Source organism: Stegostoma tigrinum, chromosome 12, assembly GCF_030684315.1.
Source record: "Stegostoma tigrinum isolate sSteTig4 chromosome 12, sSteTig4.hap1, whole genome shotgun sequence".
NCBI classification, from domain to species: domain Eukaryota; kingdom Metazoa; phylum Chordata; class Chondrichthyes; order Orectolobiformes; family Stegostomatidae; genus Stegostoma; species Stegostoma tigrinum.
The window spans coordinates 61,322,388-61,336,872 of record NC_081365.1 but is presented as its reverse complement, the minus strand read 5'-3'; the positions used below and the strand labels follow the sequence as shown (position 1 = coordinate 61,336,872).

The 14,485-nt window shown below is 39.8% G+C and overlaps 1 protein-coding gene across 2 annotated transcripts in view; it reads left to right on the top strand.

Annotated features, from left to right (window-relative positions):
• The window catches only part of arhgap31 (Rho GTPase activating protein 31), a 103,815-nt gene that overhangs the window by 65,193 nt on the left and 24,137 nt on the right, over positions 1-14,485 (top strand). For both annotated transcript variants that reach the window (XM_048541340.1, XM_048541339.1), the window contains exons 2-5: positions 523-625; positions 11,633-11,777; positions 13,521-13,603; positions 14,357-14,464. In XM_048541340.1, coding sequence (XP_048397297.1) covers positions 523-625; positions 11,633-11,777; positions 13,521-13,603; positions 14,357-14,464 — 439 coding nt within the window. The remainder of the gene's footprint in view (positions 1-522; positions 626-11,632; positions 11,778-13,520; positions 13,604-14,356; positions 14,465-14,485) is intronic.

Below are 14,485 nucleotides of genomic sequence, written 5' to 3'. Positions count from 1 at the left end.
GAATTACTTCCATTGCAAATATATCCCTCCTCAAATAAGAAAACTGCACACAGTCATCTAAGTATGGTCTCACAAGTGCACTAAACAGTTGCAGCAATATTTTACTATTTTTAGACTTCATACAAGGCGTGATGGACAATGCCTTAGAATATAACTTCAGAGGTCTTGTGTTGAATTAGGAAAATGTTAGACAGATTAGACATATGGTTAAATAAAGAAATCTGGGAAGATATTCCTGGAGGACAAATGCAACTGCGTGGCCTGTTGGTACGTAAGTCCTATTTGTATTGCTTTGTCATACGTTATAAGTTGTAAATGCGCTGACATTTTAAAAAAAAATTCTCCCAATTCACTCCAAAATATAATGTTAAAATTAGGAATTTAAAATATGTATTTCTTGTCAAAGGTCTCTGTACTTCAGTAATAAATTTTTTATAACAACAATATAGAAAGGTTCAGTAAAATATTATATTAGTATTTGAGCAACCTTTTGAGCTTCTTGAACCTCCTCTTTTCATACAGTTCCTCAAGTCCTCAAAAGCTGTGCAGAATTCATTGAAAAACATGGAATTGTAGATGGAGTCTACAGGCTCTCAGGAATTACTTCCAATATTCAGAGGCTGCGGTAAGGAATCAATTACAACTTCATGCAATTTTATTAATTTGAAATGACTTAAATTTGCAACTGCACCCCACATTTAAATTCCTCAATGATGAGGTAAGTGTTGTCCTCAGATCTGAATGGGTGTCAGCATGTCGTGTTTGAACTTACCAATTTGTCAAGCTTAAAGCTGTATTACAGACTACAACAGCCTTACTCAGTAGAAGTAATTTCAGTCTGAACTGAACACTTGCTTTGTATGCTCCCATAAAGTCCCTCTGATTTTCCTATGACTGGGCTTGAAAAGGTGAAAGTGAGACAGAGTTGAAGCATTTTGCTGTACTAAGTACACTTTATTATAACAAAATTAGGTATTAAGAAAGCATGTCAATGTTATGTCTGCTGAATATTTTAATGAATGGAAGCAAAAGGCAAGAGATTTGTCAATTTTCAATTCTACCTCCTGGTGTGAGTGGGAGCAACAAAGGCCTCAAGGTTGAGGCAATTGATCAACTCCTGGTGAAGAGGCTGGCGTCACTTTCAAATGAAACTACATATTGTCTGCCAATCACAGGAGACAAGCCACTTTTAAATTGTGATTCACCACCGTTAGTTTGTAAAACTGAGAGAGCTTCCAATGCACACTCTACCACAAATAGGTCCACTAAGTCTCAAACAAAAATCACATGAGTCAATCCTACCCACGGATCCCCCTGCCCTCAGCAGCTGGGATTACCCCATATGAAGGCTTGGTATGACAATGTGCATCAGAACACCCATTCAGCAACACTCTCTCTTATTCCCTCCGAGTGTTTCCAACTCCACCCCTCCAATATGCCTCCCCTTCGCAGCACTGCCACCGACCAGCATCCCTGTACTAGCTCTCTATCCTGAGGGGATGCCTCTTCATTGTGGACAATTCTGGACTTGTTAGTCACCCAAATATCAAGGTCAACTCCGTCATCTGTCACATTCACATGTGGCCAGACTTTTCTGTTCCATCATTTTTGAATGTTCATTGTAGCAAATTATAAGGATAAAGTCATTTGTGTCGCACATGCTCAGACGTTTGAATGCCAATGCTGCGTGTTTAGCTTATTATTATCACTGCATGCGGATTTTTAAATTTATTATTCCTTGTTCGTGAAAGATCTCACATCATTGAAACGTTTGGTTTCCAGAGTTCTTTTTATTGTGCCAAGCTTCCCTTGCTCCAAGCTATTAAACTGTATAACATTTCATCCTGAAAGATTTTCTACAAAGAAGTGAAAATCATCTAGCCAAAAGTTATTATCTAAAAGACACCGAGTGGGTTGGCTTTCAGAGAAAGAATAAATCCCCACTAGGTGTATCTTTTAACTTCTATTTTTAATTCAATTCTCATTTATAATCTGTTTGTTTGTGTATTGCTTTATTACTTCTTCTCACGTTTAGTAACCAATAAACTCACTGTTTTGATAACTCAAGGAAGGCTTGTCAAAATAGTTCGGTTTGAAGCACTTGGTCTGGAGAAATGTATCCAAAAAGGCATGGATCTTTTGTACATTAACCTTGTTGTGACTAACTGAGGGATAAGGTGAATAAAGGAGGGGAGTCAGTTCAGCCCTCCTCAGCTGGGAGCTTAACAATTTGAGATATCCCATCTGTAACCATAATAACTCAATGAACCTTGCCTGGGTGTCTGTTCGTAAGAATCAAACAAATATATATTTACAGTAGGAGTTTGTTATCTACTAGCATAAACGAAATAGAACACTATAATTTTACAGATAATTTGCTATCTTTCTTCCTTATAATCATTAATAACAATGAGCTGGTGTGCCTCATGTTTTCCTGTAAAATTGTCAATTGCATTGACTTCCTCAATACATTGAAAAGGTCCTGCAGCTCAAAGACATTTTCCATGTTTGCCATAGGTTGTATGCATTTATTATGAGTAGCAGTGCAATAAATTATTATCTGAAACATATTTGGCAAAGCAATTAACCCTGTCTGACTTGTTCAATTTGGTTTGCTCTTTGAAGCCTACAGTTCAAAAAAAGTGCTGTTCATGATCTTGGAACACATTAAAAAACAAGGATCTGAACTGCAATTGTGACTGGATTGGATAGCTTTTAACTGAGCCTCGACAAATAGTGCAAGTTTTCTTTTGCAATCGTTCAAGTTAAGTTATTGGGAGAAACACCCTAAAATATAGCGATAAACATGTTTTGACAGCACTTCCAAAAGTCATGGCACGGAAACAGGAATGCTGGTGAATAGAAACATCATTATCAGCAATACCCCTCCCAGTTTTGCAGTGTCCTGATGCAGGTATGTATTGTGGCCTTTTTTCATCATCACGAGTTAAACCCTGGAAAGCCCTACTTGTGGTCTCTGTACATTGAGAAATGCAATGGTTCAAAACAGTGCTCAAACACATCCATTAATGGCATTTCGGGATGAGCACTAAATGCTGGCCTTATCTGCAATGTTCATTTCCCAAAGCCAGATGAGAAATAATTACAGTGGACAAATCATATAGCTGGTTTACAAAATAATTAAAGTGTTAATTGAGAAGTGCTTTGAGAGGATTTTTACATGTCTGCTCATTACAGAATAAAATGTTTTACCCAAGATTCATCATATTTATTTTACACCCATAGGATCATGCAGTGTCTATGAAGTAAACTACAATATACTGCTTTCAGTTCTACCCTATTTTGTCATATTCTTGTGGCCTCGGTGAAATCTGTAATAACTTTTCAATAAGTCATTTAGAAAGGATTTAAAACAAGGGCTGGATTTCCCACTCTGATCTGTATGGTGCCAGGGTGGTTAGGATGGGAAAATCTGGGAGGATGGTGTTGGCAACTCCCCAAAACTTTCAATCACTTGTGAGGTTTCCTGCCAAAATTGACACCTGCTACTGAATACCCAGTGCCCCTATTCCATGTGAATTCCAGCACAGTGGGAAGGTAAAAACTCTGAGGTGAGAGTTAGAATAGAGGTTTCTTCACTTTGCAGCTTTGCTATACTTGACTTGAGACTACCAGTGGAAACTGCTAGCACCGTCATCTTCAGAAGTCTGAAATAGAGAGGAAATCTGCAAAATTAAATCACAGAATCGTACAGTCAGAAAGAGGCCAATTAGTCTCTCGAGTCTGCGCCAGCTGCCTGAGATCTGTGACAGAATCCATCTTCATTGGTTCATGTCATCAAACATTAAGGAGTTGAAATTACACCGAGCAAATAACAGGGAAGTACATGTTTTTGCTTATTCATGGGATGTGGGCATCATTGGCTGGACCTGCACTTGTTATCCAACCCTAGTTGTCCTTCAAATGAAGAGCTTACTAGGCCATTTCAGAGGGCACTTAAAAATCAATCTCAGTACTGTGCTGCTGGAATCATACATAGGCCAGTGCAATGTAAGGATTATCTTCCTAAATGGCGCTAATAAAGCTAAAAATGGCATTCGTAATGCTAAATGCAAAACCCATTTGGTTCACTAATGTACATTCTGGAAGGAAATTGCACCCTTACCTGGACTGGTCTTCACAAGACTCCAGACTCTCAGCAATGTTGTTGACTCTTAACTGCCCTCTGAGCAATTAGTGGTGGGGCAATAAATGCTGGCCTAGCCTCATTCCATGGATGAAAGAAAGTAAATTGGCAGGCTTTTAGGATAATCAGTAGTGGTTTCACAGTCAACATTTGGCTAGCTTTTAATTCCAGATGTTTACTGAATTCAAATTCCAACCCAGAACATTAGTCTGGGATTTTGAATTACTACTCCAGTGACATTACCACAACACCACCAGCTCCCCACAAAGCTCCTTTTTGATCAGAAACATTAAACATTGAACCCTTAGTCTGTTGGTAGCTAAAGAGTCACTTCTCTTAAACAATGAAAATTAAACAGAAGAAGAAACTAACTTGCTTTAAGTCTGACACAACATAGCATCCTGCCTACTTCAACCAGTCAAGAAGAGATTTTGTGATCCAGGAAAATACTGAATGAGTGGGGAGTTGAGGTGTATGCTCAAATCTCTTTGTAAACACTGATTCCAGAAGATTGTCTGTGGTTAGGTTCATCTAAAAGAATTGCCACACCCCCAGTCTTAAGACTGCAGTCTTGTACTGGAGTAGAGATGCAGTTTGGTGGGGAAATACATATAGTTTGGTTACATACTGAAACATGGAATGAGCAGCAGCACTGTGCCGAAAAGAACGAATCAAAATGCATTGGCAAAGACGTTCCCAACATCATCCCATCAATGCTGGCCCCAACCATGCTCCAGCTGAAGCCTAGTGTTGCCATGGCGTTTAATACAGGAAATATGCCTTTGGTGCATGCCAATCCTCAATCCAGTTCCCCATGTCCAACTTTGGCAGATTTATTCAATATCCACCATTGCTCCTGGTGAAATTTGTTACTGGGACAGAAATTTCCACAGACCCAGCAGAACTAGTTTTCCTACCAAATTCCCAAATCCCAGTCATTGTATGTCACCAAATAGTTGGTAGCAGTTTAGAAAATTTAGTCCTTATGTTTTATGTTTGACATATTTTAGCACAATCATGTGTTGCCGTTATCAGAGAGATATTAAGAAAACTGTGGGTATCTGTGTGTCTACGGTCACTGAACATTAGACAATAACTTCTCAATTTAATTCTCAAATAAATTTCACCAACAATCCCAACACCCAAAACGTAGTGGAGACTTTCAGCCAACCAGTCCCAGCTGGATTCAAACTCAGGCTAATTTACTGCATCATCCAAACCTCTTGCAAAATTAAAGGAGCAAAATGCCAGTGATTACCAATCTTGGCCCAACTCAAATTTAAACCAGTTATTATCAGTGAGAAAATCTTTGTGCGGTTGTCATTTGAAGAAAGCTCAGTGACGTAACTAGTGAAGTAATTAGAGTGGTTTGCCTTGTGAATGGTGATTGCTGCTAATACATCATCTAACTAAAAACTAGTAATAAAGCACCAAATTACTATTCACTGCCTGACCCATTCCCACGACGGCAGCTGTGGAATTGGAGGTTAGAATGTCTCAATTCAATGGCTCTGGCATCAGGGTGTTTACTGTTGACAAAATTGGTGGGAAGCCGCTACAGAGCCAAGATAGAAAAGTATGTCTTTGATACATATTTTTTCCCCGTGCCAAAGAACATAAAACTAAACTAAGCTCTTCAACAGATGGCACGTCTTGCTTCTGATGAAAATGTTCTACCTACGTTTACATTTCTTACTATCTAATTTACAAAATGGAAAACGTTTACTGGGGGAAAGAGAAAAAACACATTATTCCCAGAAAAGTCAGCGATCAGAGTTCACACCAGCTAGCAATTCAATGTTCATTGAAGGGAAGAAATTGCACAGAGCAACAATTCAGAGTTCAGAGCAGTTGAGAGCTAAGGGCTCAGAAAATAAATCTGCGGAAGAAAAAAGCAGAAGGACAATTCTGAATGATAGAGATCTACTGGACTATGGTGCTTTAGTTTCTGTTAAAGTTTTGACAATAGAGATGTAACATTAGACCAATATTAGATATGGGACTCTGTTATATTTATACGTTGAAGATTCCACTTGGGCTAAAGACCCATCTCAATATCTTCACCGCCTCACCCCAGTCCAAAAAAAAGTTCTTCACTCTCATTTACCATCCTCAGCCTTCTTCACTGCCTATCAACCTTCATACTGAACCCCTTTATGGTTCTTAGTCATCTTCAACACTACCTCACCCATGAAGCCAATCACTCAGTTTCCCCATTTATAAACATAATGCCTCTGGCCTATCATAAAATTTGGAAGTGTTTGCCAAGTTTATGAGTCTGTCAAAATAAGTGAAGATCCTTTGAATAGACATTTGAGAAATAATTATTTTTTACAAGTTCATAATTCTGTCAAAATAAAAAGCTCAGACAAATAAGCAAACAAACCTTGCAAGACAGAATCTACCATTTGAAGATTTCCAAAAGATCTGACATCTACCAAAACTTTACAATGTCCGAACAGATTGATCTGTTCTATAAATAATGAATATAAGTCGATGGAAATGTTAAAACAATTAGCCATTGATCTCATATTGGACTACACTTTCCATAATATATAATATGTAAATGTACATCATTTATAAGGGATAGTTCAGGTGGTGGCTGATTAAATGTAGATCCAAAAACACTCAAGGAGCTTGACATCATCCAGGAGAAAGCAGCTTATTTGATTGGCACCACATCCACAAACATTCACTCCATCCACCACTGATGCTCAGTAGCAGTGGTGCGTACCATCTACAAGAAAGACTGTAAAAATTCATAAAATTTAGACAACACCTTCCAAATCCACGGCCATTATCACCAAGCAGATACATGGAATTATCACATTATCACCAAGCAGATACACCAAGCCACCTGCAAGTTCCCCTCTCACCCACCACCCTGACTTGGAAATATATCATCATTCCTTCACCATTGCTGAATGACAATCCTGAAACTCCCTTCCCTAACCCCATTGTAGGTGTGCCTATAACGATTGGGCTGCAGTGTTTCAAGAAAATAGCTCATCATGACCTTCTCAAGGGCAATTCAGGATGAACAGTAGTAGCTGGTCCATCAGGCGATGCCCCTGTCCCACAAATAAATTTTTAAAAATTAAAGAAATTTACAAAGCATAATAGCACTTATCCAGCAGTTTTTCTGTTCTAATGCATCTCAACAGCTTCCACTTTACAATGCTACTCTTTCACCATGCGGCTTTCTAATAGATAGAAGTACAATCCGAAAACATCATTATTTTATGGTCATCTACCTTTTCCAATCACAGCACTGGCATCACTCACTTTCCCAAACATAGATATAACTCATGATGAGCTGTAAAGGAGACAACACTATTTTTACTCACCTTTAACACTGTCCACCTTCAGTTAATGCATGGCTCTACTTGGTATCAGAAAACCTACCAAAACTCAGCCTCCTCACTGTTCAGCAAAAAAGTTCTGAAATGACTATTTCCAGAAAGATGTTAATAATTTCTAAACAGCAGCGTATGGTGCTCATAGCCTGTCCTTTTTCCCCCTTCACTTATATAGGCTGAAGCAAAAATGACAGTGATAAATAAGGATCAGAACTACTGCAAACACATCTTTTCTCCTAACATTTAACATTTGACTGAGCTTTTGACTGAGCCTTACAAATGAACAGGTCCACTCAAGTTGAACAAAAAAAAACAGTTAACGTTTCGGGTCTGGTGACCCTTTCTCAGAATGGAAGGTTCTGAGGAAGGGTCACCGGACCAAAACATTAATGCTGTTTTTTTCCTTCACAGATGCTGCCAGACCTGCTGAGCCTCTCCAGCAATTTTGTTTTGGTTCCTGATTTACAGAATCCGCAGTTCTTTCTGTTTTTATTTAGTATTCCACTCAAGTTGAGTCTGTTAGGTTTACAGCAGAAATGGGAGGCGGTCTCAAGTGAAGAAATTGATGTGACAGCTACATTCAAGCACAGTTCTATCACTGTCTGTATAACTTTGGGTAGATTGTGATCATTGTTATGATGAGGTGAGGAGGGATATTGGCTCCCTTTCAGCCTATATTTATCAACAACGATGAATATTTTTATTTAATTTTAGCACACAGGCTATCACACCTCAGTTAGAATATAGTTAACTAGATCAAAAGAAAGGATTCAATTCTAAGATTTTACTATTTGAAAGAAAAAGAAATTTTATTATTTACTATCCTGCAAAATACAAAAAATGTGACATGCACAATCACAGGTATTAAGTTTAACAAAACCAGAAGAGTGTGTCTGGTACAAACAGGAAGATAAAAGCAGATAACAAGGTGTAGAGCTGGGGGAACACAGCAGGACAGGCAGCATCAGAGGAGCAGGAAAGTTGACGTTTTGGTTCTGGACCCTTCTTCAGAAATGGGGAAGGGGGAGGGGATTCTGAAATAAATAGGGAGAGAGGGGAAGGAGGATGGAAGATGGATAAAGGAGCAGATAGATGGAGAAGAGACGGATTGGTCAAGGAGGCAGGGATGGAACCAGTAAGGGTGAGTGTAGGTGGGAAGTTAGGGTGGGTATTGGTCAGTGCAGGGAAGACGGACAGGCCAAAGAGGCAGGGATGAGGCTGGTAGGTAGGAGGTGGGGGTGGGGATTGAGGTGGGAGGAGTGGATAGGTGGGAGAAAGGACGGAATGGTTAGGGAGGCGGGGACAAGCTGGGCTGGTTTTGGGATGCATTCGGGGGCGGGGAGATTTTGAAGCTTGTGAAGTAAAAGCAGAGGCTGCCTGATGTGCTCAGAGTTCTTGAGTTCTAAGAGTGGGACCCCGAGTCCATGATTATTTATCCAGTCCTGTTTTGTATGTTGCAGTTGATTCTGCTTCCACCACACTTTTGACTGAGTGAATTCTACATTGCAACAACCACAATAAAGCAATTTTCAAAATAGAAACAGTAAACTTTCTGTTAGCATCTAAGTCATACAGATATAATTTATGTTGAAAACTCCTGTAATGACATTTCAGACTTCTATTATTGTCGGGTATTGGTCTGTGGAGAGGGCCAAGTGGAAAATGTAGGAAAGTAAAGCAGTAGAACACATGCTCTATGTTTTAGATGAGGCTTTCCCCACAATTTGTGCCTAAACCCACAGCATTGCAGTTTTCCATTTCCTTAACGTATGCTTCCGTTGTTCCTGGCCAGGATTGTACACATCAGTCATCTACTAAGTGGTCGTTTTATGAAAGTGGAATGGTGACAAAGGTTTAAAAAAACCAAGATAGCTTTCTAATTTTATGGAAAGAATTATCTGTCAAATCTTTCTTCCATTGATTTCTAGGCACACTACATTATGGCATGAACAAAGTTAATGCATGTTAGCTAGTCACTTATTCCTGCTCTCATCATAATGAAAACAGCTCTCCAAAAACATTGGCTTTCAGGAAAAAGAGAGGGTTGGTGAATACCTTCCCACCTTTACCGTGCCCCTTTTCTAGCTTATCCCGTTTGGCCACAATTCTTTGTGCTGCCATGTGCGGCCATGCTCTGTGACTTCCTCCCTAAATATTTCTTCTTCTCTCATTCTCTCTCCTCTTTCACAATGCTCCTTGAACCTCATCTCAGTGACACAGCTTTTGATCACCTGCGCTAACATCTCCTTTACTGGCTTGGTATAGCACTTTGTTGAATTCAGCTAATGTGGAACCCCTTGGAAAATTTTACTATATGAAATGGCACGACAGAAATGCAAATATGAATATTACTGAAAAAAGTTACCTGAACGATGTCATCATTGATGCCTCACTGCAGCCTGTCACAGGGAGATGATGGTTGCTAGGGTAGTCGGACGCACAGCAGGGGTCACCAGCTATTGCACGACCTATGTCTATGCCCTTGATGAGAGACAGAGGGCCTTTGACCTTCTCTGATGTGGGGCAGCCTTGTTTAAAGTCAGTTGGCTCAAGATGTAAGTCATTAGCATGCACCAACACCTGTAAAAATTTACCCTGAAGAGCACATTATAATAATCAACAAACAAAAACACTAAGAACAAAGGTTAATTCTGTGCAAGTGAATGAGCATTTAATGTGTTGAAATCAGGCCCAATCATAGTTTTGGAAAAACATGTCCCTTTCTCTATCAGACCATCGACAACATATGACTAAACACAAGAAAGTCAATACAGGGAAGCTATTCTTTTAGTTTATTGATGCTCACCCTTTCCCAAATGGTAACTTGCTATCAGCTTGAAATCTGGTACCCTCTGCTCCATTATTTATCATCATCACCCACAAGCTATCCCATCAATTCCGTTAGCAATTCCGGTGTTCTTGTTCGCCATTCCAGTTTCCTGTTTAACAATAAAATTAAAGTGAGTCAAAGTTTCTCCAACACAATGTTGAGAAACAGAAGCCTTTCTCTCTTATTAGCACCTGCAACATATTTGCCTGGGCTTTGCTAGCCTTCCACGCTGCCTCCTTGGTCTTGCTCAAACATGAAATGGCTTTGCATTTTGCTCAACCCTGAAATGTCCTTCCAATCCCGTGTCTTATGCCTCATCAAGACCTCTTTTGTCATCTCAAAAATATTAGCACTGCTATCTCTACCTCTTCCTGAGACCTAATCCAAGCCTGTATCAATTTGAGGATTGGCTTCCCTAACACTTTTCATGTTGTTCTTCCCACCTCCATACTCTATTAAAGCAGGATGCTTCTCTCTCCACCTTCTCTCAAGAGATCAACTGCAAAACCCAGCCCTGGTTGAACTCCATTACCATTCCATGCTTTCTGTGCCCCAGGGGATTGATTATAAGAATCTTTCTCTCAATATTAAAATTCCTTGATAGCCTTTTTCCACTTTCCCCACTCATCAGCTCCAGCTATACACACACCTTGCTTCCCTGACAGAGGATGCTACTTAAGTTCCTCACAGTCATTCTTACATATAATGCAGCTATCTTCTTCTATCCTTCTGCCTGCCATTTACTCTGCTTTCAAAAGCCTCCTTAAAACACTTCTGTCTGACACTGTATTTTGTTCAGTCCGACTTTGATGTTTTGTTTTCCTTTTAAGAATGCAAGAACAGGAGTAGGCCATTTAATCACATGTTCCTGCTTTGTCATTGTCAATGGGAGTTCAATATCATCTGTCCAACTTGTGTCATATCACCAGGTTTCCTAATTCAGTAGTTTCCTTTGCTTCTCAATATCCACTTCTCCTTCACTCAGTCGTGGAAAGTGCTTCAGGATGTTTCCTTTTCACGAGGAGAGTCAATGAAATATAAATCGTTTTCTCTAATTAAATTTGGCAGTGACTTCCACTTTGGATGCGTAATTCATTGCAGCATTACAGTTTCATTGGTCCATTGAATGTATCGTAACCCTCTGTAATTGTGGTACAGGTCAGGCTGGAAGTGATTGCCTGGAAAACAATTTTTCATGTTTTGCACTGATATGGTACTCCAGACAATCATTGCATCATCTTATAATTGCAAATATAAAGACTTCAAATAATAACGTCCTTGTGCCTGCTCTTGTAGGCAGGAGTTCGGTACAGAGCAGCGTCCTGACCTGACTAAGGAAGTGTATCTACAAGATATCCACTGTGTGGGCTCCCTCTGCAAACTGTACTTCCGTGAACTGCCCAATCCTCTTCTCACATATGAGCTCTACAAAAAATTCACGGTGAGTATACATCCTCTTCTGTCGTCAGTTATCTCCACACCCCAGTGATTTGTGCTGGATTCCATCCTGCGGGTAAATGTTAATCCTCCAGCAGCTGGGGAAGTGGCTGCTCTTCCTGGGCACTGAGTGTTGGAAGGGTACCTATGGAAAGGCAGCAGGGCAACCACCATGATCATACTCACGCACAGCAGACGGGTGGGGCATGGGGGCAAGGTCTGCTGGCGGGTTTGCCAAATAGCATTCAAAGCTGACTTGCTTTATTTCCATAATCTGCGATGTAAAGTCATGAGACAATGAGGACTGCAGATGCTGGGAGCCAGAGCCTATAGGTTTGAGGGTGGAAAAGTACAGCAGGCCAAAACATTGACTTTCTTGCTCCTCTGATGTTAAGTCAGGGTCATACTACTTGCCCATGCTATTATCAGCTTGCAGGTCTCAGTGCCGTACTGAATGTCACACTTACTGACTGTGGGATATAGCCACATATTGGCCTAACAGAGGGAATATCACACTTACTGACTGTGGGATATAGCCACATATTGGCCTAACAGAGGTGTCAAACTTCCTGTGAGCAAAGAAATTCAAATGGAGGAGTGACAGCGTAGCCTCTGATGACACAGAACTAACAGGAGATTTAGGTCTCTATCAATTATCCGCATAGAATGGCATCCTATGTCTATCCTTTGCTGAAGTTAGGAATTACATTCTAAACCAAGGACCTCAGCAAATATGAAAACTTTATTTCTCACTTCCATTTGACTTACTGACATTTTTCTCAACAGAAGCTATTTAGTGCAAACTGAAGGCTTTTACTTCCATATGGGAATGTTATTAGTCATTGTTCCTTTACCTTTCCCTTGATCCCCTCTGTCATAGGAAGATTGCAGGCCTCTGGTCACACACATACTCACATAAAGGTAATGTTTATGGAGGCCCTATTCTATTGGCATAGGTCAAAAATTCCCATGTTTGTCATTTATGTGATGTGATTTGTGTTGAATTAACAAGGCTATCTCCAGGCATGCAATACCACATTTAGTTGCACTCCACATGTTGGAGCCTACATTTTGTCTTTTGATGAAGGTGAGGCCTACAGCACAAGTCATACCAATCTGGTGCAGTAAATTCTAAATATATCATCTATGCTTACCTGCTTCTTAAAGGGGCATTTCTTTTTTTCTCAAAGGTTGAAAGAACATACACATCCCTTACCATTAGCTAGTTACTGCTTTGGACGCATAGATTTCTGTATCTGTTTCTGCTTTCCCCTTACGTTTTATTCTTGGCTTTTGCTGAACATGGACTGGTGCATTACAGGAGAATCCATATGGAGTTTTCATCGCATTATATATCTGAAATAAGAAAGAGGAGGAGACAGAATTTATTGGAAGTTGACGCCTTATTGAATAGTTTGTTAACATAGGTAAAAACATGTGCAGTCACTGCACATATACACATATTCATATACAAGTTTGCCTATAAAATTTGAAGAACATTTGTATACATAGGTGCAAACACATGCATATGAGCAAACTGAATTAAGGGAGGTGGAGGTGTACTGACAATGTCACTGGACAGCAGACCAGAACTCTAGGTGTGGGGATATGGGTTTGAATCCCACCCGAGCATACTGTGACTCATCTGGTTCACTGATATCCTTTGTGTAACGACTGGCCAACGTGCCACCCTGGGTGTAACTTTACTGCTCAAAGTTTCACCAAATTCTGTTGTCTTCACCTACAGGAGGCAGTCTCTGCTGAGTCAGAAGAGGAGCAGCTGACCAGAATCCAAAATGTCATTAAAGAGCTACCTCCTGCACATTACAGGTAACAAAGCAGGCTCTCTAACTTCTTTTGCTGTGCGAAACAATACCCAACCAATAATTTGGAAACACATGTAGCTGTATTTTTCAGTGCACTAAATCTGTTTTAGGCAGTTATCAGGGAACTAATCTCTCAGCAACAGAATCATTCCAAGGTGTAAGCACTCTGTAGGGGAATGCAGGCAGGAAATGCAATTGGAAGAAAGGACAGCAAAAGAATGATATCTTGTTAAAATGTTTGTTGCGTACGTTATGTTATTCCAACTCCAAGATATTGCAGAGCTTTGAAACACAGAACTCAGCTCAGTCTGTTTTTTTGTTGGTAATTTGAAAAGAAGAGAATAGACAGATGGGATTAGATTCATTTGGCGGCATGTTCAGCACAACATTGTGGGCCAAAGGGCCTGTTCCTATGTTATTCAGTTCTACGTTCTACGTAATATCAAGGGATTGTTTTACAAGCTGCATCCCCAGGCAGTGCATATTAGACAGACTGACTCTGGAAGGTATAGATGGAACTTGAGTGATGTCTGTTTTGGTTCCATTAAATCCTTTGCACCTATGCGCTGTAACACCAACATACTTATTATGGTAGTTATGACCATTTTGTTGGAAACATACGTATATTCTTGTCAATGCAAAATCTAAATATGTTTGTATTTTTTAATATGGAATATTGAGAAGATATCATTTTTCTCATAAAATAGTGGTAATCTCATTCATATTTTTGTTTTGCTTTCCCACCTTCCTCTTGTAGAACTCTGGAATACCTGATAAGACATTTGACACATATTGCTTCCTTCAGCACAAAGACAAACATGCATTCTAGGAACCTAGCCCTTGTCTGGGCTCCCAATTTATTAAGGTAAGCACCTTATTTTATTCA